Genomic DNA, 18,782 nt, shown 5'->3' with positions numbered 1-18,782 from the left:
GCCGATTCCGTTACCTGCTCAGTACGCCTCCTGGCAGGGTTCTCCATGCCCTGTCTGCGCTGCGGATCTGCCTCCTTTGTACACGCCTTCCCTTCGCTGGCTACTGTAGCGGTTTGAGATTTATTACCAGCCGTTCTTTTGCTCGACTGGTAGGCATGCTCAGGGAAAATCATCAAGTTTGGGTCCGTGAATACGCGTGGATGCCGATCGTAAAACAAAGTATTTTGTACTTCGGTCGTCCTCCTGTTAAACGCACGTATTAACGTCAACTCACACGACGCAGCTGTATCTGAATGTTTGGAAGGAGATTTACATGGTTCAGGTCTAATAACCTCTCCAAGGGCATTGGGAGGAGCCCACGTTGGGCGCCATATAACGGGGTAGATTAACTAGTGCAAAAGAAATTTATTAAAGCATAAACTCCCATGATGCAGAGCTAACAGCCGCTCCGTTAAACACGCATGATTATACGTGTATTCGCCTTTACGATTGATACTTTCGTTTAGTTGTCTTCTTTCCAACAGAGTTGAACATACCTTAAGTCATTTAATTTGTGACACTCGATCTATCTTAGGTGTGAGTGACCTAATGCTTATTACAACTAATCCCCTAGATGAAATTAGTTTAAAATATAATCCGTGATAGCTCCTTTAAACTAAACGGAAACGAAATGACGGAATGTGGCGAATAAAATTAATATCGTTTATAACTAGAAAATTACAGTCTGTTGGGCCGAAAGACTAACGCACGCGAATATGATTTACAATGATTAACAATAATACGGGAAGAGAGAGAGAGAGAGAGAGAGAGAGAGAGAGAGAGAGAGAATTCGAAATTCTGTCGCGAAATCTAACGCTCGGCGCGAATACAAAAATAACAGTCGCAATAGACAAAGTACTCTCGCTAATATTTTGTCGCGCATAAAAAGGGACGTGCACCTGCCCTGCGGTGCAATTACGGTGATCAGCTGTAATTGTTTTTCCATCGAAATCAAAGGTGCTCCTACGGAATTCAGCTGCACTGCCTCGCTCACGAACAATTGTTGCTCCAACAAATGTTTTGCTGCTGCGGTTATTACTGATTACCACTCGCGCACGTATCAAAAAAACAGGAAACTTTTGATTTGCAAAACGATAAAACACAGTTAAACTAATTAGCGGTACTTTCGCAAATAACAGCTGAGGCTTAACTGAAACTTTGAACTCTCTCCCGCCCTCTCTCTCTCTTAATCATTCGCTCTAGCATCGCGAGTACTATCGAATCGCGAACGGATCGATTAATCGAATCGATTATCGTTGCAAATAATTATATAACAAATAATATAAAAGTAAATGAAATAAATCATATAATGGCAAATCTAGCTTTATATCTAACAAGGAAGGTACAACCCGTACTCACCGATTTTAATAATTCTTGTATATAATGTAGTATGTTAAAAACCAAGAGATACGTATTTTTGTATCGACGGAAAATCATATTTAAAGGGTGAACTTCACCCTCCTAAGTTCACTCCTAAAAACAGCTTTTTTCAAATAACTTTTCTCCTAATTAATATTTGTTTGTAAACCCAAGTGGGCAATAATACTTATAAAAAGTCTAATAAATTCTAGTGTATTTGAATTTTGGGAGTTGGAATGTCTATTCCTGATAGGTGAAAAATTGACAGGAATTATCGCAAAAAAAATTTCGTAAAAAAATAGTGTAGTATTGGACAGATATTTGTATTTCGAAAAAAATAAAGTTAAACAGTTTCTTTGTTTTTAATTAAATTATAGGGATTGCAACTCCTGTTTGTAATGAAAATAAAGTGGAAAAATCGATATGATGCCTATTATAACTCTATGGAAAAAATCTTTTTTTTATACATAATCGATAAAAAGAGAAAATTATATTTAATCTACTTTAAATAGCATTTTATTCTTAATTCATAAATCATTATACCAATTTTTTGATAGAGTACTGAATATTAATTAATATAAATTTTTATAAAATGTAACGGGGGAGGTTATCTAAAAAAATGGGAAATTTATTTAAGAATAAACTCCCACGGTGCAGAGTTAACCGCCGCTCCGTTAAACACGTATGATTGTACGTGTTGTAACGGTTGTTGATTTCTTCGTAATTGCAAATCGCCGTCCGTTAACAAGATATCTATATCGCCGTTGTTTCCTTCTTTTCGGCTAGCTCCGTGTCGAAAGCGCAACCTGAAAACGAGCGCGAAAGCACGGAATAGCGAAGAAGAGCGACGGTTGCAGGTTCTCGGAAAACGTTACGAACGAGAAGGGAACGTAGAGAAAGATTTGGTGTCGTCGAATAAATTCGCCGTCTTGCTCAATGTGATCACAGCGGGTTTTATTCGGTTATTAGTTTACAATCTAGCGCGCATTCCGTATTGACCGAGAGATTCGAGACGCATGGTCCGCTTAAACATACGCGTGAGAGAGCGACGGAAGATACGACTTCGGTCGGCGCGCAGCCCGCACAATATTTCGCACGCAAAAATTACAATTTCTCAATAAACTTACGCGAGCGAACGCTGCTGCAGACAGCTTCGCCTTACGTCCCAAGTCTAATCTCGCGAAGGTTGTCGCCCAAAGTCGTTGAAGTCGAGCAAGCCGTCGTTCAGTCCTTATTTACAGTGGGCGACGATTCGCGGCGGGCCGGATTCCTTCGCTCGGATGGTGTCTCTCAATCTATTCACTTTGGCGCGATAGCCGGCACTGGACGCCAATCCTATTCACCAGACTGCCACCTCGTAATAGTGGCTACACTTTTTTATTGCTACACGCACGCGATGATGAACAAGCCAAAGGGAACGAAAAACGAAAACAATCTCGGACGTGTGTTCTCCGCTCGCCGGTTGCACGTGTACTCTCTCGAGCCCGCGTGTCGTAGTTATCTCTCTCTCTCTCTCTCTCGCTGCGCGGGTCTTTTGCGCATGGCGCGCTATTTCAAATTCCGCTTATCTGCCCCTTAACGAGCCCACTCGTTACAGTGTATTCGCCTTTACGTCAGATGATTTCGCTTAATTGTCTTCTATCGAACGGAGTTGAACTCACCTTAAGTCACGTGCCTTGTGACACTCGATGAATCTTAGGTGTGGGCGACTTTACGCCTAATCCACTTAATCCCTTAGACGTAATCGGATTAAAACCTAAGTCTTTTACAAATTACTTAAGCTACTGGGAAAATTAAATGACGTAATCGGCGAATAAATTTGACTAACTTTAATTCATAAAAATAACTACAGTCTTTGTTGGGCCGAAAGACTAACGCACGCGAATAGGATTTTACAATGAATATTATTCAATGAGAGATAGATAGATAGATAGATAAGAATTTATTTACCGTGATGGCAAAACATAGAATACAATAATATATAAATATATACAGTAATTGTCACAGTTTTAGTTTACATTATGCCGTACCGGCATCACATTTCATCACAGTTCGATTACAATTTTAGTTCCTCAGTCAATAAATAAAATTATGCTTGTAGTTATTACATTAAAATAAATAGACTAGGATTTGACTAGTTCACAGTTCGATATTCCAGAGGAAACAATAATTCTTATCACTACAGTCTAGCTTGCTTATAACTAGTAATGCAGTCAAAAGTTTAGGCTAGTTTTCGTCATACAGACACAAAACAGCACAAAAAATAAATAAATAAATATAATTCACTACAACACGAAAATAAATAACTGTACAAACATTTATACAGTAATCTAATACAAATAAAAATACTCCAGAGGTACCACCCTACGCCCTCAATGACGCAAAGTATTCGCGCGCCCCCCTCTTAAAGCTGCTAAGCGACGGCGCGTGCCGCAGGTCAGATGGAAGAGTGTTCCAGAGATGGGCACCCATCACCTGGAAAGACCTGCGAGCCGTCTCCGTTCTAACCTTAGCAACTCTAAGCTCAGCCTGCCCCGCCCTACCCGGATACCTTGACTTGTGCCCTATGAAGAGCTCAGCCAGGTAGCCAGGCTCGCGCATGGTCAAGCACCTGTACATTAGCAGGGACATGAAATATTCCCTGCGTACGTCCACGCGAAGCCAACCTAACCGCGACCTATATGGAGAGACCGAGACATCACGCGGGATACCATAAATGTATCTTACGCACGCGTTGCTCAGTCTCTGCAGCCGCTCCCTCTGCTCCGCCGAGGCCCCCAGACACACCACGGTGCAGTAGTCCAGGTGAGGCTGGACCATCGACTCCACCAGTCTGCGCCGGAGCAGCTCCGTAGTACACGGCCTAACAAAACGCAGGCCGTACAGAGCTCTCCAAACCTTCGCCGCGACCCGGTCAGTATTCAAGACTCACTAAAGAATAATCACCGAAAAAGAAGAAGAAATCTTACTAGAAGGCTCTGACATCCAAGACAGTACACCAATCAAATCGATTAAAATAAAGGAAGTATTACAAATTATTAATAATATTAAAAATAGAAAAGCTCCCGATTTTGATAATATCTCAGAAAAAATGATCAAAATGTTACCCCCATTTATATATCTAACAAGTATTATTAATGCATGCTTGCGTTTCTGTTATTTTCCTTCCCAGTGGAAAGTAGTAGAGATTGTTTTAATACTTTAACCCGGTGAAGAATCAGAACTTGTAACGTCATATAGACTAATTAACCTTTTATTAGCCCTTTCTATAATCTTTGAAAAACTAATTGGGTTAATTCTAGTTAGAATTAATACTAAATAGAAAACTTATCCCTGATCATCAATTAGGTTTCAGGTGTAACCATACCACGATTGAGCAAGTAAATAGAATAGTATCTATTACGATGAAAGCCATCGAAGATAAACGATACTGCACTGGTATATTTCAGGATGTTGTCCAAGTTTTTGCCAAGGTTCGGCATGAAGAGCTATTGCACAAGCTTAAGTGATTTTTTCCTTTCTCCACTACGAAATGTTACAGTTTTATCTACACAATAGAAATTATCAAATTAAAATCAATGAAAACGTATCAAAACGTCAGTTAATAAAAGCAGGAGTACCGCAGGACAGTGTTCTAAATCCAATACTATATCTGTTATATACCTTGGACATACCAAAGTCTATTAATATCTTGACAGCAACATACGAGGTGTGTTCAAAAAGTAAGGTGACTTTTCAAATTTCACGGGCAACGTACTTTCGATTATCGATTTTTTTGTTTTGTTATGTTGGTACACTCTTCAAGAACATCTGTACCAAGTTTCAAGTGTATAGCATTTTTTGTTTGGTTGTGAGAGGCGTAAAGGTTATAAGTGTTTTGCGTGCTCGGCGATTTCTTGCTATCGAAAAATATGGATCAAAGGATTTGCATCAAATTTTGTGTAAAAAATAAAATAAAGTACTCCGAAACACTTGAAATGTTTACAGTGGCATACGGTGAAAATATTCTGAGTAAAAAAAATGTTTACAAGTGGTAAAAATTCTTCCAAGATAGCCGGGAAGATGCCAATGACGAGCCTCGCTCTGGACGCCCAAGCACGTCAACAACTGATGAAAACGTTCAAGCAGTGAAGAAAATTGTTCTGGAAAATCGTCGAATCACTATCAGAGAAGTTGCTAAGGATGTTGGTATATCGCTTGGCTCGTGCCATGAAATTTTGAGCCATGAGACGTGTGTCAGCGAAGTTTGTTCCGAAATTGCTAAATTTTGACCAAAAGAACCGTCGCATGAGCATCGCTCAAGAACTGTTGAATGACTTCAACGACGATCCAGATTTACTCAAAAGGGTCATAACTGGTGACGAATCATGGATATATGGTTATGATATCGAAACCAAAGTCCAATCGTCCCAATGGAAGAGCCCAGATGAGCCAAGACCGAAAAAAGCACGCCAAGTTCGATCAAATGTCAAAGTTTTGCTCACTGTTTTCTTCGATTACCATGGCGTGGTGCATCAGGAGTTCTTACCATATGGACGTACGGTCAATAAACAGTATTATCTTGAAGTTATGCGCCGTTTGCGAGAAGCAATACGAAGAAAACGCCCAGAATTGTGGAAAAACAATTCATGGCTTTTGCATCACGATAATGCCCCTGCTCACTCATCTTTGCTTGTGAGAGATTTTTTGGCCAAAAACAACACCACAATCATGCCTCAGCCACCATATTCACCGGATTTGGCCCCATGTGACTTTTTCTTGTTCCCAAAACTAAAAAGACCTATGAAAGGACGGAGATTTGCAATGATTGAAGAGATAAAGACTGCATCGCTGGAAGAGCTCAAGGCTATACCCAAAAGTGCTTATGAGAAGTGCTTTGAGGATTGAAAAAACCGTTGGCATAAGTGTATTATATCTGAGGGGGATTACTTTGAAGGGGACAACATAAATATTGATAAATAAATAAATATTTTTTCTTAAAAATACAAAGTCACCTTACTTTTTGAACACACCTCGTATGTAGATGATACAGCAATTTTAACAGTACATCCAGAGGCAACAAAAGCAACCAAAATATTACAAAACTCGTTACAAAACTCGATAAAAAATCAACTTCAAAATTGCTTTAACTCCTTGGGATCAATAGTAAATGAAAGTAAATCGATACATACAACATTCACACTTCGAAAAAATACCTGTACTTCTATTAAATTATTAAACGAGAAATATATTCCGTAAAGCATTCAATTAAAATATCTAAGTATTCGCCGAGATCGAACACTTACATGGAAAGAACATATATTCACTAAACGTAAACAGTTAGATCTAAAATGGAGGAAAATGTCGGATCAGTTCCTCAACTTATATAATCACTATAAATAAGAAAAGTTTTATTTATTCAAATTGACTTTTCTATGAATTTTCTACTCTTCTATGACTTTTTCACGACTTTTCGATAATTGGTCTTGAGATTTGGAGGATTTTTTTACGATTTCTATGGAAAAGTCGTAAAAATATCGTGAAAAATCATATGTTGTAAAAAAAGTCATAAAAAAGTTATAGAAATGTCACTGAAAAGTCGTAAAACAGTCGATGTTTCTACAACTATTTTTACTACTTCACGATGTTGGATTTTGAGGACAATTTGAAAATGTTTTTTATCCAAAGTTTAGATCCTTTTCAGCAGTTTTTCATTAATTTTATTTTGCACAAATTACCTTTTTTCATGCGCCTATGTCCCAATCTGACTCGTTTTGATCGTCTGACTCGTTTCGATTGTCATCATCATCATCTACATCTTCTAGCTCTTTTTAATCATCTGCTATCCCTGCTTTCAAACATTATTAAAGATAGACCATATTCATTTTTATACATAGGAGAGATCTTCTTAATATTTGGAGTGTCATTCTATGTAGTTGATTGGATATTACATCTTCGGCTCATTCTTGCACAAATTGCTATCATTCATCGGCAGTCGCAGGTGCATTATTATAACAAATGGCCTCTTTTCATACGTTTTCCGCACATAAATATTTAAAAGATTATGGTCAGCCGAACGTGCTGACCATTCTACGGTACCACGACGGCCTATCCACTCAGGATAAGACTAAAAATATCTAAAAATGTATACTTTTTTCAAAATGAATAAAAATCAAACAGTAATTAATTACTTAGCTGATGTGATCCCGGAAAGGTTGCATGAAGTGAGCTGGAGCTCCGTTATGTATAAAAATGATATTTGCTATCTCTTCTGGCATCAGAACGTCATCTAAAAGATCTGGCAGAACATGTTGCAGAAAGTTGAGGTACACATCAGAATTGAGGTGTCCCAATAGACGAAATGGTCCCATCATTCAATTACGATTGACACCAGATATACATTGTGAACGGTCTAAATTGCGACGAAAATATTAGAAGATTATAATATGTAAACATACCTTCTTGCACCGCAAATTTATTTTCATGAGCCCACACATATTCGTTGTATTGATTGAATATGTCGATTCGCCTGAAAGTAAATTGATCCGTCCATAAAATACGCTTCAAGGAATTAGGACCTTACTCAACTGTGTCCACTAATTAATGTCTATACTTCGATCTCTGTTGCGGATGTCCAGGTTCTATTAAAAAGGGTATAAGTTTATTAAGATTTTGAGATTTATGAAAACGAAAAAGCTGTGGATTCCTTATTACAAAAAGATTACGTCACTGTTTTCAAAATATTAATAACACATTTAATAAATCATTTCTGGACATTTAAACAATTAAATTGTTCATAACTAATTATCTCTTGATTTTTAGTTATGCTACTCTCGAAATTCAATAGGTTCAAATACATAAAAAGCAAAAAGCCCTCAGGTGAGGCTCGGTACCCCCCCTTTCTCTTTTTTTTTCTGTCTCTCTTATTCTCGAAGCGCAAATGACGCGAACATAGTTGAATATAAAAATAAAGTAAACTTAAAATTTTTTTTAAATATTCAAATGTATTCAAAAACGGGCGTAAATTTTTTTGAAACAACAATATATGTGGAAAGTTTCGAAAGTCTAGACTCAACAATTGAAACAAAGAAGAATTTCGTATGGAAACCCATCTTGAAAGCAATAATTTTATCAATTAAGAAAATGGGTTACTAGCTTATAACTTCATCAGTAAGTCATCCGTGGTTTAACGGTATAACGGTCAGTTTTTCTATGATAAGTTGATAAGAAATAACCGATAAATATATTTTTCATATTTAAAAATTTTTTTATTCTCAATTAATTATTAATTATTCTTTAAATAATTTTTATACTATTTTTTGCTAATATTGCTATTAAAAAACCAATATATTTTAATTTGGTAGATGGGATTGCATTCGTAAAACTAGTTGACAACATATATTTGTTCTGATCACAGTATCTTTGGATGTTTATTTTGTAAATTGTTGTTAATTATCATGTACTATTGTATTACAATCAGTGTTTCACTATTTTTTTGACAATAAAGTTCTAAAGAGATCAACAAATCTGTTAATTAAAGGTTTTGATTTATTTCTTTCTTTGCCCACGCCGATTAAGAACAATATTAACGAATACAATACATTTTATAATTTTTAAGTAAACATTTTTTGTGTAAACGATTCTATTACCTGAAGATTATTGCTACTATTGTTAACAGATTAGACATTAAATCTAAAAAATTAATATCTTATTTCTATTTGACTACAATAATTGAAGTTTGTATACTTAAACGTCTTACTGTGCTATATTTAAATACTTAATAATTTATATTTGTGTCCTATACAAAAAATGAATCATTATCATTATTTTTAGCTTAATAGAGAATACATTTAAACGTATATTAATTCTTATTACAGGTGATGCCGCTTGAAAATAACATGAAGACTCCAACTCATTTTATTGGTTGCCCTGGAGTATTAAACATTGGAATGTTTTTTGTGATCTCTTTATACAGTACTGTTGGTTTCTTTGGATATCTCAAATATCAGCAAACAACAAAAGGTTCAATCACATTAAATTTACCTGAAGACGACCCTCTAGCACAAGCTGTTAAACTTATGATCGCTGCTGCTATTTTTTTTACATATGGTCTCCAGTTTTATGTGCCAATGGAAATAATATGGAAGAACGTGAAAGGCTATTTTGGATCACACAAGTTGATAGCTGAATATATATTACGAATAATTTTAGTAACGTTTACGGTAGGGATGGCAATCGCTATTCCCAACCTTGGCCCCTTTATTTCACTAGTCGGAGCTCTCTGTCTTTCTACTCTTGGACTTATGTTTCCATCAGTTATTGAGCTTGTAACTGTATGGGAGCAAGAAAGGGGTCTTGGTCGCTTCAAATGGAAGCTTTGGAAAAATATTATGATTATCAGTTTTGGAGTGTTAGGCTTATTGACTGGCACATATACAAGTCTCTGTGAGATTACTGGTACAGTAAATGATATTAACAATGATAGCAACTGAACTGGAACGATTTTTAAAAGTTACATATAGCTTATGTCGTGCCTTTTTCAATATGTTTTTAAAATTAGCAAAGTATGTATACTCAATCATAATGCTAATTTGATCACGAAAATGAGCTTCAGAAGTTTCTAATTTTAAATATGCAAATATAATACAAGTTTCCAGTCAATTTATAAATCATACTTATTTAATGTTCACTAATTTTCAAGGGATATCCATAAATAAATTTTGCATATTAAATAATACAAAAATTATAAACTTTAAATATCTTACAAACTAAAATACTAAATTTAAATTAGAAGTATTGTACAATAATCTCTTACAGAGAAGTATCTTCGTGTTTATAAGAATTGCGCAGAGAATAATTAATATATTTTCTTATGGTTATTTAGAAAATTAAAATGTCCAAAAAAAAACATTTATCTATTCAGTAAAAAAATGTAAAATATAACGCTTATTTTTTCTTTCCAGAAACCGCCAAATAAATGTTTTTTTCCTTTGTTACTGATATATTAGCAGATATATAGCAGTACTCGCAAAACAATTATGTTTATCTTATCTTACATATGTTAGTAAGTTTATTTATTTACAACTTATATGTCAGATTTGGTTTTCATTTCTTACATTAAAATTGTGTCTCGTGTCCAGTTTGCATAATTGATAATGTATGTGTTTTGTATGTGTATGTGTGTGTGTTTTGTGTATATGTGTACGTATGTAGGTGTGTCTGCAAATCTTATGTCCCTGTCTTCTGCTCCTGTCTGTTCAGCTTTACTTCCCATTTTTCTGTTGATTAATCTTCTCTTCCTCTCTCTCTCTCCGAGATCTACCTTTTCCGCTCTTCTGTTTTTCTCTTTCTTGCTTATTTTCTTTTCGACTTCTTCCTTTGTTGCTTTCTTTTGCCTTTTCACCTCTGCCTTTACTTTGCTTTTGCTCTCTTTCTTGCTAATCATTTCTCCTTATTAGAGCTAGTATTTCTCCTTATTAGAGCTTTGACACCTTTTTCTCATTTCCTATTGCTCCCTCTGCCATTCCTTTCCTCAACCTCACTTATTTTCTTTAGTATCTTATAATTTGTCTTCTTGTTTTCCTTTTTCTTTCTCTTCTTCGATTCTTTTTCTTTTCCATTTTTACTCCCGCATCCAGTACCTGCTTCCTCTCACTTGTGTAGTTGCTAGTACTTGTGTTTTGTGTGTATGTTTGCGTATGTAGATGTGTCTGCGAGTCTTGCGTCTCTGTCTTCTGTTTCCTTCTATCCATAGGGTCTTGAAATTTCGTCTTCTTGTTTTTCTTTTTCTTTCTCCTCATTGTTTCTTTTTCTTTTCCATTTTAGGTTCATCGTCCACGCTATATTTTCTTTGCTTCCTATTATTATTTTTTCCCATTCTTCCCAATCCTTTTTGCTTTTATCACATTTTTCTACTATGTGCTTCCAGTTTTCTTCCTCTTTCATGCACATTCTGCATCTCTTATTTTCTTCTTTTTCCCAATACCTGCTTTCTCTCGTTTCATTACCTAACCTTTCCCTTATTTGTAGGCGTTTTATTCTTCCCACTCCTTGAATTTCCTTTAATCTGTACTTTTTCATTTCTTCTTTCAGTTCTTTCTACTCGTTTATATATCTTGACTTTTCTAGCTTTTCGTCTAGTTCTTTTTCTTCTTTTTTCTTTAGATCTTCTCTTATTTCTTCCCAAAACTCTTCTCTCATTTCGTCTCCCTCCTCTCTCTCCCTGTATATTTTACTTTTTTCTAGCCTTTCCTCTCTCTCTCCTCCTTCTTACCCTTTTTATCCTTTTCATTTCTTTCCCTTTTCTTTAATTCTCTCCATGATTCTTTTTTTATTGAGCTATCTTTTTCTTCTCTTATTTTGTTTTCATACCTCATTACTCTTTCTAATGCTGTTTCTTTTATTTCTTGTCTTCCTGTTTCCCGTCGTATTAAGTAACTTGGCATGTTTCTATCTAATCCCAATACCCACTTTATGTATTTTAGTTGTAAACTCTCTATTTCTTCATATCTCTTCCATCCCCAGATTTCTGCTCAATACATAATGACGCTTTTCGCCAGTGCATCGAACAAGTTCATCTTTAGCTCCCAATGTTCTTTAAATAGTTTTTCTCCTAGCCCCCATAGTCTTCCGAGTCCCATATTTATTTTCCCTTCTACCTTCTTTATCTGCTTTTTATTTCCGTTATTTCTGCATATCATATATCACAAGTAATTGTACTCTTTAAACATCTCTATTTCCTCACCTTCCCATTCGAATTCTTCTTCCATTCCCCTTCCTCCTCCCTTCCTGCATTTCATCTTCTTTGATTTTCCTACATTTAGCTCTAATCCCCTTTCTTAAAGGTACCTTTTTAATTTTTTCAGCATTGCTTTCATTCCACTTTCACTCTTTGCCATCATCACTATATCATCTGCATATCCTAATGTCCATATTTTCTTCCTTCCTATCACTACCCCTCCTTCTTGCACCTGTTTGATCTTGACTTCCAGGTCGGCGAAGGCAAGATTAAATAGTGTGGTGCTCAAAGGGCACCCTTGCCTTACGCCTTTGTAAGTCTCGAACTCACCAATTATTTCTTCTCCAACTTTTACCTTACTCCCTGTTTACTTATATATTTGTTCTATTCTTTTCCTAATTTTTTTATTTATCCCTTTCTCTTTCATTATTTCCCATATTTTTTCCTCTTTATTTTGTCAAAAGCCGCCTTGTCAATGTCGGCAAAGAATACAAACAGTTTTCCTCCTTTTTCCCTTATTTCCTTCCCTATTATTGTTTTTAATAAATATATTGCGTCCATTGTTCCTCTTTTCTTTCTGAATCCCATCTGCGTATCGCTTAGCGTTTCTATAGCTTCTAGTTCTCTTTCCAGCTTTTTCCTCAGTATTTCCGCATATATTTTATATCCCGTGTCCATCAGCGTTATTCCTCTATAGTTTTCTACTTCTTCTTTCCTTCCTTTCTTATATATTGGTACTATAATTCCCTTTCTCCATTCTTCCGGATATTCTTCTCCGTTCCATATTCTGTTTAAGCATTTTGTCATATCTTTTAACAAGCCCTCTGTGCCTTCCATCCACGCTTCGTTTTCTATACCATCTTCTCCTGTCGTCTTTTTATTTTTCATTTTTCTTATTACCTCTTTTACTTCTCTTACTTTGATTTCTTCACCTTCCTTTCCTTCGCTGTCTTCGGTTTCTTCCCCTTTGCGTTCTTCCTTTTCTTTCTCTCCCAATTATTCCTTGAAGTACTTTAACCATTCATCTTTTCCTATGTTTTCATCTAATCCAATTCTTTTCTTCCTATTGCAATTCACTTTATCCCAGAATTTTCTTATCTTTTCTTATTTCTTCTGCCACTCTTTTCCCCTCCGATTCTTTCGCTTTTCTTATTTCCTCTCTGTATTCTCTCTTTGATTCAAGGTATTTGCCTCTATCTCTTTCTCCTTTTCTTATCTTATTTAACTCTGCAATCATCGTAGACCTTTTTATCCTACATTTAGAGGCCTGCAATGGCTCGGACGGTAGGGCGACTCCCTGCTTATTGATTGATACAAGCATCACTGAAAAAAGTTTCATGTGCTTTGTTCTCAAACACATTGCAAGCCTTCGTCGCTGATTAGCACTGATGGAGCATCAATAGAGCGACGTTAAATAGAAAAAGAAAAATCCTACATTCTTCTCTCCACCAGCTTTTTTTGATCCTTTTTTTTCCTTATCTTCTTTTTCACGACTGCGTTCCTCATGCTACTTTTTATATCTTTCCATTTTTGAGTTCCCTCTATTGCATCTATCCATCTGATACTCTCTTATACTTTCTTCGCTCCAGTCGTCTACCATTCTTTCTTCCTCTTCTTTTCTTTCTTCTGCTATTTTGTCTCTCAATTCCACTTCTACTGGTAAGTGGTCTGACTTTACCCTGTCTTTTATTTAAAACCTTTTTATTGCCCTATCACCTTCCTCGTTACCTACTATATAATATATCGTTGACATTCCTCTCGCTCCTATATATGTTATTTCTCCCTCTTCATCTCCTTCTTTTCTCCCATTCGTTATCACTAAGCCCATATCTCCTAGCCATTTAACCATTTCTTCTCCCTCTGCGTTTAACAATTTATCCATGACCTTTATTTCTTCTAGGTTTTATTCTGTCTCCCATTCTCTCCCTTCATTTCCTGTTATTGCGTTGAAGTCTCCTCCTATAATTATTGTTTTTCCTCTATTCTCCTCCCTCTCTTCGCTTAAGTATTCATAGTTTTCCTTTTTCTCATGTTGCATATACACCGTTGTTATCATGTATTTCCTCCCTCCGATCTTTATTTTTCCTGCTATTATCTCACTTGTCCTTTCTTTCTTCCATTCAACCTTACTCATTCCTTTCCTCTCTCTTACCGCCATTATTCCTCCCCCTATTTCTCTCTTCCTTCTTCCCTCCCTTCTTGAGTCTCTCCACTCTATGTTATACCCATTCAGTTGCTTTTCTACCCCAGTTTTTGCCCCTTGCCTCTTCACACAGGTTTCGGTTAGCCCTATTATATCGAATTCCCTAACATATTCCCAGTCGTCTTCCTTCATGCTTCTAATCCCTGCCACGTTCCAGAATAGTATCTTTACTGCCTCTCTTTCCTTTCTCACCCCTCCCTCCTCTCTCTCTTTTATCCCTATTGTTTTCGAAACCCTTCCCCCTTTTTCCTACCATTATTCCCTCTTTCTCGCTCCACCACCATTCTTCTTCTTCTGACTTCAACCCGTTATTCCATATCTTTACCTCTTTACCTTTACCTTTTATTTCTCTTGCTTTCCTTCTTACTTCCTCTCTTATCTTCCTCTGCTTCCGCGTCCAGTCCTGATCTATAAAGATCTTTTTCTGCCCCAGCTTCTTTTTCCTCTTCATGATTCCTTCTTTTTTTTCCCATGAAACGCTTCTAATTTGCCACATCTTTTTTCCTCTTTCTCTCGGACCATCCCTCCCCGCTGTCTCTCCTGTTCTTCTCAGATTCACTATCTCCTCATTCATTTCTAGTTCCTCTCTTAACCAGTCCTCTGCCTCACCCTTCTCTTCCCATCTTAACCCACCCTCTAAGTCTGTCACTATTATATTGTTTATCCTACTTTCTCTATCCATTTTTGCCTCTCTCCGCTCTCTCTTCCCCTCATCACCTTTACTCTTTTCTTCTTTTCTTTCTCTGGGCCATTCTTATCCATCCTTCCATCTTTATCTCTTAATTTTTTTGTTATCACAAATCTTTACATCACTATCGCGTACGCCTTAATTCGTCTCTTTAATTCTACTCGTGATCTCACCTTTAATCTCTGTCTTACCTTTTCTATCTCCGCCTTTACTTCTTACCGTCCCTCGTCTCTGCTTGCCTTTCCCGCTCCTAATATTCTCTCTTAACCTCAACTTTTCTTTTTTTCTTTATTCCTCTCTCTCTGCTTTTTTCTGTTCTTCTCCAAGACCCTCTCTCTCTCTCTACTCCACTTCTCTTCTGCCACCAGGCTCTTTTCACCTCTATCTCTCTTCTTAAACACTTTTCCTCTCAAACTTTCTCACCAAAACTCGCACTCACAGTCAGGACACGTCTACTCCTTTCCACCAGTCGAAATCCCCTTATCTTACATATGTATTTTAATATTTATGTAATTCATAAAAGTCATTGAAGTTGAAATATATCTTTTATTATTTAGATTTTACATACAGACTAAATTGTATAACGAGTAAGTTTGTACTTATTTACATATCGTGATCTCCCGTGGTATATATATCATACTTACATATTTATGTTTAATTGTTGTTTCTTGTATTTTCTTACTGTTTAGAGAAGATAAATAAGAAAGATATTAGAAACGAACACGTGATTAAGAAATAGATATAAATCCTCGTGAATAAGGAACGAACTATCTGATGGGATAATGAGCGATAGGCGTTAGAATGATAACGACGGTAGGAACAGGTAGTACCTGTAATAGAAACTTTAAGAGTGCTGTACAGTTACTCTAACATTTCAACGACTGTGCCAATATTCAAGCGAATAATAGTTCAAGCTGTGATTGGCTTTACTGACACGCTGTAAGTACCAGGTGTACTTACAGCCCTGGCCTATTCTCACTCTTTCTCTCTCTGTTTCTCTCTCTCTCTCTCAACTCTTTCCATTAAGTATGACAATTGAACGTGAATAACATAGCTTCTATTATTGAAAGCTCGTATAATTGCTTTTTTTGTGCATGAGTGAAACATTTTGTGCATTCTGAACTGAAAATTTTCCTGGGATATCACAAGTTATGTCATTTTAAGTATTCAGGGAAAGTGGAAAATGACGTCTGTGACATATTTACAAGAAGGAGAAATCTTTTTCGGGCAAAACAATTCCACCCAGTACTGCATCACACAGTATTCTAAGAATCAAATCGACGACAACAATAACATATCGGGCAGCTAAATGAGAGAAGTTACATCGTCGTCGACTGCACCACAGTTTGGTACCAGATGGTACAGTACACCAACTATAACTAACAAGAGCGTCAAGTATGCTGCTGACATAAATGGAAAAAACAATAAAATTATGCATTAACAATTAGAGATATCGAAGTTTGAATGAAAAATGATCATTTTTGTCAAACTGATTCTTCTAAAAGTACGCGCGTATATAAGTCTCTGCATCTGTTGATCTGTCCGCTGTTCAGTCAGACGGTTATTTGTCTGTTCTAATGGCAATTTGTGTGATCGATAGCGAATATTGATACCACTGTTTTCAATAACGATTCTTGAACGTTCAGCCATATTGATGCAATGGGTAATTTCAGGCTACGGGATAGTGTTCTAAATGTGCAGGTGGATGCGTTCTATTCCAGCTAAGTTCTGCGAATTTGGATACTCTCTGTGCAACCGACGGCTCATTATGTCCCAAACATACTTATCGTATTAGAGTTGAGGTCTGGACTTAATGGTAGGTGACGCAGCAATATGATGTGCCGTCGAAAGAAACGCCTTGTTATATTGGCCGCGTATAGACGGACATTATTTTGCATAAAAATGATTGACCCTAGATGTTATCATCGGGATAAAATGATTTGTCTCATAATTTGGTCAATTAGCGCAGTGCCGATAAATTTTCGCGAACGATTATCAAACGTGTTCTCTAATTTCACGAAACGCTACACCACACCATCACTTATCCACCGCCGTAAGCTATGACCAGATGGACAAAGTTCTAGGAAAAACGTTCTCCACGACGGTGCCAAATAGGGGGGCGTCTGTTGCTACCATGAAAGTTAAAACGCGATTTGCCACTGAATAAAACATTTCTTCATTGTCTCAAGGCCTAATTTTAGGGAGCATTAACACATGCTAAACGATTTCAGCGATGTTTTACTGTTAGCATGGGTACACGAGAGGAAATGTTTCGTACGTGACATCGTCGTCGTTGTCACTGTTACTGCTGTTGTCTCCGATTTGAGAAATTCCATGCCACAATATTCGCATTGACGAAAGATTGACGTCTATCTTTTCAAATAATTGCCTGATCATCGTCATAAGTTTTGGCACGATTGCAATCTTATCCAGATCGACGATTGTATTGGTTCATCTCCTTATGTCTGGCATAAGCACGAGATACCACTACTGACTAACACTCATCTGTAGAGCAACTGCACGTTGACTATAACCTTCGTCGATCAGAATTTATAAACAAGGAACTTAAATATTGTCTTACCTGATAAAAAATTATAAAAAATCAAAAGCAATTTTTAATATAAAAATTGGTTTTTATCTCTTATTGAAAAAGGAATAGTTTTAGAAAAATCGTCTTATTTTTTATGGCAGAGGTAGTTATTTATTGATCACAGTTCAAAATTCTCTAGAAGTATTGCCTAATATTCTCTGAAAAGCGTTCAAATCGAGGAAGAATTCCGTTGGTGGTATAGACTTCTTTAAAAATTTTCAATCCAACGTTGTTAACGATAAAAATTTTTTAAATGTTAGAAATAATTGATCAATTTATTTAATTCAAAAATTTTTGTTCACAAAATAAAACGCTGCTTTCAATAAGAATTTAAGAAGATAAGAAAAAGAATTTTTTTCATTTTTTTTAATATTGTGGGCATTTAAAAGCAAAAAGGGATCAATAAAGTACACTTAACATTATTGGTTATCGCCATACCGTTAATTTAACACATGGTTTTCCAAGAATCCATGAAAATCCTTTATTTCTAGTTTTTTGAGATTCATGTAAAGTATGGAAAATATTTTCTATTGAAAAATAAATGGCTAATCTTTGTAAAGCCTTTATTCAAGGTTTTTAAACCCACCTTTAAAGTTTTGTTTGATGATTTGGTTCTGAGATATCGATGATCAAAAATAAAATTGATCTTTTTCATTCAAACTCCGTAATCTCTGAAACAAATTGTCGTATTGAGTTCTACAACCTCTCAAATTAAAGCTGAATGAACAAGCTATCCAATCCACATAATCATTTTAAAAAAATTTTTTCAACGTCCGTGGATCAACAAAAAGAACCAAAAAAATTTAAAAAAATTTTTTATCGCGATATTCATTGGAATCCTGCAAATGACGAAAAATTGTTGACATTACGATTCATAAACTAGAAACTTTAAGCTTTAATTTGCTTTTTTTTAGTTTTACATACGATCATTTTTAACAAAGAAGAAAAGTGCTAACTAGAATAACTGTCACTTTTATTAAAATTAGGAAACAATTTTTTCAATTCATTACTTATCTTGCCTATAGTGTTGCAATACTTTTATGTTTTTCTTTTGCACATTAAACAACTACAAAGCCGATTTTCTTTATGACTTGTAGCTGATTTACTGTAGGCCTACATGTTTTAAAATTTAATTTTGTCTAGACGTATAATAAGAAGAATAATTTTGTTAATTTTACATTTTTCA

General features: G+C 35.9%; 1 protein-coding gene across 3 annotated transcripts in view; it reads left to right on the top strand.

The window, feature by feature from the left end:
- Positions 1 to 10,292, top strand: part of LOC131671488 (proton-coupled amino acid transporter-like protein CG1139) — a 395,099-nt gene extending 384,807 nt beyond the window's left edge. For 2 of the 3 annotated variants that reach the window (XM_058947957.1, XM_058947966.1), the window contains exon 5: positions 9,255 to 10,291. In XM_058947957.1, coding sequence (XP_058803940.1) covers positions 9,255 to 9,869 — 615 coding nt within the window. In that variant the 3' untranslated portion in view covers positions 9,870 to 10,291. Of the gene's footprint in view, positions 1 to 9,254 lie in introns of all 3 variants that reach the window. The other variant, XM_058947948.1, reaches the window with a different exon arrangement.
- The last annotated feature ends 8,490 nt before the right edge of the window (positions 10,293 to 18,782 follow it).

Source organism: Phymastichus coffea, unplaced genomic scaffold, assembly GCF_024137745.1.
Source record: "Phymastichus coffea isolate CEN01 unplaced genomic scaffold, Cenicafe_Pcof_1.1 PCOF00009, whole genome shotgun sequence".
NCBI lineage: Eukaryota > Metazoa > Arthropoda > Insecta > Hymenoptera > Eulophidae > Phymastichus > Phymastichus coffea.
Note: the sequence above shows the minus strand (reverse complement) of the source record. Positions and strands in the feature narration are given on the sequence as shown.